Consider the following 6,661-nt stretch of genomic DNA (forward strand, 5'->3'; position numbering starts at 1 on the left):
TTTTATTTCAATTGGAAAATATTTTAGTGAGTTGCGTAAGAATAGAGATACATTAAAATATCTTCTCGGAATAGCTCTTACGTGCAACTGAAAAACTTGTAGTTATTTAATGGGTGTTCAGGTTAAACGATTAAGAAATGGTGCTCCTTGTATATACCATTGTGTTTTCAGTGCAATATTAAAGTAAGTTAGAAAATATTTAAAAGCACGAAGTGTTTGAAAGTAATTATTGTGATAATTACCGACTTTCAATAGGTAATATTACACCAAGAAGGTCATATGGATGATGGTCTCACGTTGCAAAGATGTCAGCATGAGGAATCCCAGGCTGCTCGAATCATTCGCAATACTACAAGCTTATTCAGTCACTTTATAAGGTAGTTTCCACTCTGTTTTTAAAGTATTCTGAAATGATAAGAATTTCTCTAAGAGAATCCTTATTTCCTGCTTTCAAGTATTTGCATTTAGAAGCTACTGGCAATATATTTTTTACTGATTTAACTTTGTTATCTTGATTAGTAATGCCATTTAATGATAAACCAGTTTATTTAAGCGTATTTACACGAAATTTAATACCTTGAATCCAGAAACAAGATGGGTCATAATCCAGGTTGAAGAAAACATGCTAAATGATCTTAGTCTAACTCCATTAGTAAGTATTCTATGGAACCTAGAGCTTCACAATATTTGTAAAAGAATTATTATTTTTCTATTTTTCTTGGTAGACCAAATATTCTATCTAACTTTATTCAAATTTGTCAAACTAATCAAAAGGAATATTGATGCCTAATACTGTTTAGACAAAAAATAGAATGGGAAAGCATACTAGCCCCAAGCTCATGCTAATAAACAATACAAGAAATACAAAATAGGTCTCTACATGTCTAAGGAGGAGAATGCTAATTTACTGCCTTCATTATCTGGGCTGAAACATTTTGCCTGTACCTTTTTAATCACCTATCTTGTTGATCCTCCTACTTCTTTGTCACCTACCTGATCATATCTGGAAGATTTAAATATGAGAGCAGAGGCAGTTCTCCCTGGTGAACAATATGCAGTGTAACAGATCATACAGTAATGACAGCTAGGGCAGAAGGCTAACTGTCAGCTGAGATTTAAACTCTCTCAGTTAAACTGTTATGCGAGCATTTCTAAACCCCCATTTAAAAAACAAGTTTATTTGCAGTGAAATGGATCTGTGGGTATTCAAAGTCTGTAACAACTTCTCAGCAGAGAGACAGTGACTGTATGTGATTTTAAGGAATAATTCAAGATGTGGTTGTAAGACTTAAGAATAGATTCAATTGAATTACCTTATGAATAGTATTTATCTTCCAAATTTTGCTGTACTAGGGGATGATTGCAGTTAGTAATTATACCTCTGTAAGAATTATCTGAGATTGGGCTGTTCCATTAACTGTATAATTGAATTAAAAAACTGATGTGGAAAGTTAGGGCTATTTCCACACAACAAAACACCAAAGCCCTTGAATATGTGGGCACTGTGAAATGTACAATATGTGAGTACCCAAAGCATAGAGTCAACACTACAAAGCATATCAGAAAGTCAAGGAATTTAAAAAAAATTAATGTGTCACTGACTTGCTCTGTAATAATTTTGATTTATTGAGAAGGTAATATAAAGAGCTGTACTAATAATTGCCTAATGTTTGCCACACATGTGGCAATATAATGCCTTCTTTTCCTGGAAAAATGCAATTTTAGCCAATAATAAAACAAATATGTGGGACATGAATATCATTTAGATGAACTTTTATGTTGCTGACTGAAGAGCCCTTGCATCCTCAGGAGGTATTGAATCTTAATGAACCATTGACTAAATAAGCATGAAAAGATACTGTATTTGTCACATTTCATCCCTAGTTTGGTTTTCTGGATTCATGCCTACATTGAAAATATATTGTTTATGAAATAAATTTTCTGAATTAAAATTTGACTTGCTTTCACCACATTGATGCACTCACTTATGCTTAGGTTTTTTTCCAGTCTCTTGAAATATATGTTGCGCTTAACAAATTTTGTTCTGCTTCTCTATATCATCTGGCTTGTTAATTTGTCTGGAGTTTTCTCTCACTTACCAGTTAAGCTTAATTTTGGCAGGTTTTGATTCCCAGAAAGTTTGAGACTTAGATCTTTTATTACTAAACTTAGATTATAATATTTCTTTAACACGCAGCAAGAGAAAAGTCTTCAATTCAGGGCAAATTCCATGTTTCCTTCATTATAGCTCTTCTATCAGATGTGTGTTTGTATTTTTATGGTAAAATACAATTCTGTGTCATATATTAATTTAAAACTGCTGAGATCAATGTATAAGAATACACAATGAAATCTTTAAGAATATATGTAGTACTGAAGAAACTTTTTGTGTTGCTTGACAGAAGTTTTAATTGTGATCAGATGATCATCCTTATATTTTTACCTAATTAATGAAAAAATAAAGAAAAATGAGCTTTTAATGAAGGATTTGCTTTCACAGAACCCACTATACAAGCTTCTGTTTAAAACATTACTGCTTCATTTTCACAAGAGCCTGCACTAGTCCTTTTTATTTCTTGGGTTGAGAGTATAAAAACACAGCCACCTTTGCCAGCAATCAGCTCCTCCTAGATGATACTATTTATAGTAGTGAGTCAGACCATGGAAAATTGGGCTGTCACACAAGACTGAGAAAATACTTGAATAGGAGTGATTATTTTACTGACAACTGAGGTCCATTCCAACCCCGAAAACTCTGTCATTCTATGATTGCTTGAAATGCTTTATATTTTTAAATCCTGCCCTTCCTTATTTCCTGTATAGAATTGCTACAAAAGACCTCATTTAGGGTTAGGATTAGCCCTTATTTTTGCATTCTTTGTCTAGATGGCTTTAATATCTACTGGTATTTTAGTCCTTCTGCACATTACACCTATATCATCAATAGGATTTAAAATATCTAAACAAAATCAATTACTCTAGAAAGGACTTTGGTACAGCTTTCTCTGTTTCATCTTTTTGCTGAATTAGATAATTTTTTCTTACTTTTATTCTGTTTCTTTGGGTCTTTAAATCATTCCCTCACTTTATATCAGTGCAGAAACTGAAATGTGATTTCACTTCAGGAAACTCTGAGTGCTGAAGATCTAAACAAGAGATGTTTGAATCATATTCAGTTCAGATATCTGTTGCTCATGTGCATATGTCATATTGTAACAAGACTTGATTTAGATAACAACAGAAAATGTACTGCTACATAATACTGTAAATTACAGTGGGAAAATATTAATTTTGCTGTCCTTTCTTGTTTTTTTCCGTAGTGGAAACAACAGAACACTATCACACACTGCCCTGCCTGTTGAGGAGATGGCTCAGACTCTGCAAGACCTGATTACTTACTTTCAGCTTCCCGAAGAAGACCTGGAACATGAAGATAAGCAAAACAAACTTCGCTCACTCAAAAACAGACAAAATCTATTCAAAGAAGAGGTACAGGGAGAGGCACTGTTAATTATTTTAAATGTGTTCTGCCACAAACATTGAGAAGAATCTGAACATGATCATCCAGATGTATGCATGTGATCTGGAATGTGAAGTTCCATAGTTGATATACATAAATATACACTTGCCACAGGCCAAACGTCTCTGCCATAAAATGTGATCATAATAGTTCTGAGCATTTTTAAACAGACATCATTTTAACAAGAAGCAATTGTGATGCAAAATTTCTTTTTCTCCCTATGAAGTTATACAACCTGAACACCCCAAATGTGTAATAAACCTTGGATCAGTAATAGATGTTATTTCTGGTGTCTATTCTGCCTACCAGGACATGAATTGAAAACTTTTGATCTCCAGAAACTAGAAGAATGTTAGTTTTAGACAAAGTTATGTATTGCATAACTGTAGAATTGATCCTTTCTGAAAATGGAATAACTACACCTCTTTATAAAGAGTAAACATATTTTACAATGTCGTTAGACATGTTTGAATTGCTTGCAGGTTTTCAGTACCATTTGAGTCTGTAACCAAACTGAAGTTAAAAATATATTCGAGTATTTAAAATTGTTTGCTTTACAGATTTTTTTTTGGATAGTAAAATTTCCACTTTTTTAATCAACAAAATTTCCTTTTTTGTAAAATTTAAAAGGTTTTATTATTATGCAAGGAAGATTTCATGTAAAAAAAGATTGTTTAGAAAAATTATAAATGCCTTGTCAGCTTTTTTATTCCTTATTTTTTGTAATAGTTGAGTAAGGAACACTATAGAATTAATCAATCTCTAAAATTAATTATTTTGATGCAGAAAAATACATATTCAAATCTCTTAAGCACAGTTGTTTCATTGGGGTTTTTTGTTTTAATTTAAGATAATGCAGCTTTCCAATTTGTATAGGAAAAGATCTTTCAGATGGACAACAACAAATTCTTTTTCACCTACAGCTCACTTTCCTGTCTGTCCTATGCATTTAGGGAATGCTGGCATTAGTTTTGAATTGCATTGATCGCTTAAATGACTACAACAGTGCAGCTCACTTTGCAGGAATTGCAAGAGAAGAACATGGGATGGCATGGAAAGAAATTTTGAATCTCCTTTACAAATTGTTAGGTAAGTTCTTAAAAAATCTATTGTAAAAAAACCCAGGAAATGTATATTTTATACACTATTTGCTACTTCATCATCAAAGAATACTTCATGTGTTATTAATTCTATCATGTAAACTACAGAATTTCTTCTATATACTTACTGTCATTTATTACAGAGAAAGAGTTTATTGAACAATGATACAGCAAAAAATGTAGCACTCAGCTAGAAAAAAGTTCTGTGAGGCATGCCAAATGCTTTTTTTTTTTTTTAATAATTTAAATGTACTTGTGGTATGCAATGAGATGTGAATTATTATTTTAAAAATTGGAAAAACTGGAAAACTGTTTTTGCATATGAAACTAAGTCTAATAGTAATAGTCAGGTCTGCTGCATCCATGTGTGTTACTTGAGGCTTAGATTTAAAAGTTAATAAAAATAATTGCATAAGACAGAAGTGGAAAGATGTTTTTTAATGTCAGTGCCATGGTTTTTAGAGTAAACTCTTTCTGTGTTGTAGAAGGGCCAACATTATCAAACAGGAAAAGTATGAATGTATACTTTAAATGTCCAGTTTGATACCAGAATTGTGAAATCGCTCATATAGGAGAAACTTGTCTTCTGATGGAGTTTAAATACATTCTAATTTCATTACAAAGAAATTCAGTTCTAAACCATAGTAAATAATCAAGTTGAGAGTCAGGGGAAGAATAAGAGAAACCAGTGGAAGCATGAGGTTATTCACATAGCACGGACACGTAGGCACTTCTGGTGAGATCTTATTGCATTAGAAAGTAATGAGTTATCACTGCCTGCATTTTACTACAGTCTTACGAGTTTCAAAAAATGTAGAATGAAAAAAATGTCATTAGTACTATGTAGGCCTTTTCAGATTTTGTCTTGATTTTCTTCTGCAGGTACATTTTGAACACACTTGTTCTGATGTAAGAAATATTAATGCTCCATAATAAAAATCCTTGGCAATTGTATACAAAAGGTGCTGTTTTGTCACTTTTAACCCCTGTCATTAATAATAACTTCTAGACGAAAAGAAACAGTAATACTTGAAAGTCTTGAATGTTGATGAACTTTCCAGCTGGAGTCAAATAACATTGTATTCTGCACTACTGAAAGGCTAAAAGCTATCCGTTCTATAACACATTGTAATCAGAAAATAAAGCTAAACAGCAGTGCACCCAACCTGTATTTGACCTTAAACATCTGCATATGATCTTCCCATTCATTGGTAGGGAGAAATAGAAAAAGCAATATGTCAGCAGTGTGGTCATGGCAGTGCTTGACATTTGCATCAAGCAAGGGTGGTGGATAGCTTCTATTTAAATTTGACAATAAAATAAAACATAAACAAGACATATATTTTTGCTGAAATTCTTGTTTATCCAGTAGACCCCTGTGAACTTAAAAAACTGTTCTCTTCAGAAGTTATGTCAGTAGTTGATATTCAGAGTAATGAAAATCTTTATTATAGTAACATATATGGATTTGTCTATTAATTATTCGTTGAAATTACTCAAAAATGTGTTAAAATAGATATGATAAGCATTCATGATTTAAAAAGGAAGTCTGTATACCTCATGTTTTTTTCCCAGCTGCTCTCATCCGTGGCAACAGAAACAATTGTGCTCAATTTTCCAGTAACCTTGATTGGCTAATCAGTAAATTGGACAGATTAGAATCTTCCTCAGGTGAGACTAATTTTGCAATGTAAATTAACTATCAGTTACTGTCTGTCTTGCATTATTGTCAAAGCAGTTTTCCTTGAAACCAAAATGCATTAGAAAACAAGTACACTGTCAAGGTTTTGGGTCATTTTTGCTTGCTTAGCTGATTGTTTGTTTGGATGTTTTTGTGGTTTTTTTTATTTGTTTGAGGTTTTTTGTTTTGGAGTTCTATTTGGGTTTTTTTTGTTGGATTTTTTTGTTTATTTGGTTTTGCTTGGTTTTGGTTTTAATTGAGAAAATTAATGCATTTACAGAGACATTTTTGTTGTTTTTTTTTTTGTTCCATACATTTGATATGTGCAGTACCACATCCAATCAGTCTTGAATTTTATGT

The 6,661-nt window shown here is 32.2% G+C and overlaps 1 protein-coding gene across 1 annotated transcript in view; it reads left to right on the forward strand.

Annotated features, from left to right (window-relative positions):
- LOC103810674 (ryanodine receptor 3-like) overlaps nt 1-6,291 on the forward strand; it is a gene marked incomplete at its 3' end in the record, with an annotated part of 98,413 nt that extends 92,122 nt beyond the window's left edge. The window contains exons 12-15 of the mRNA XM_009083623.1: nt 256-377; nt 3,321-3,489; nt 4,474-4,609; nt 6,196-6,291. Of these exons, the coding sequence (XP_009081871.1) occupies nt 256-377; nt 3,321-3,489; nt 4,474-4,609; nt 6,196-6,291 (523 nt within the window). The remainder of the gene's footprint in view (nt 1-255; nt 378-3,320; nt 3,490-4,473; nt 4,610-6,195) is intronic.
- Nucleotides 6,292-6,661: the final 370 nt, after the last annotated feature.

This window comes from Acanthisitta chloris, unplaced genomic scaffold (genome assembly GCF_000695815.1).
Source record: "Acanthisitta chloris isolate BGI_N310 unplaced genomic scaffold, ASM69581v1 scaffold1740, whole genome shotgun sequence".
NCBI lineage: Eukaryota > Metazoa > Chordata > Aves > Passeriformes > Acanthisittidae > Acanthisitta > Acanthisitta chloris.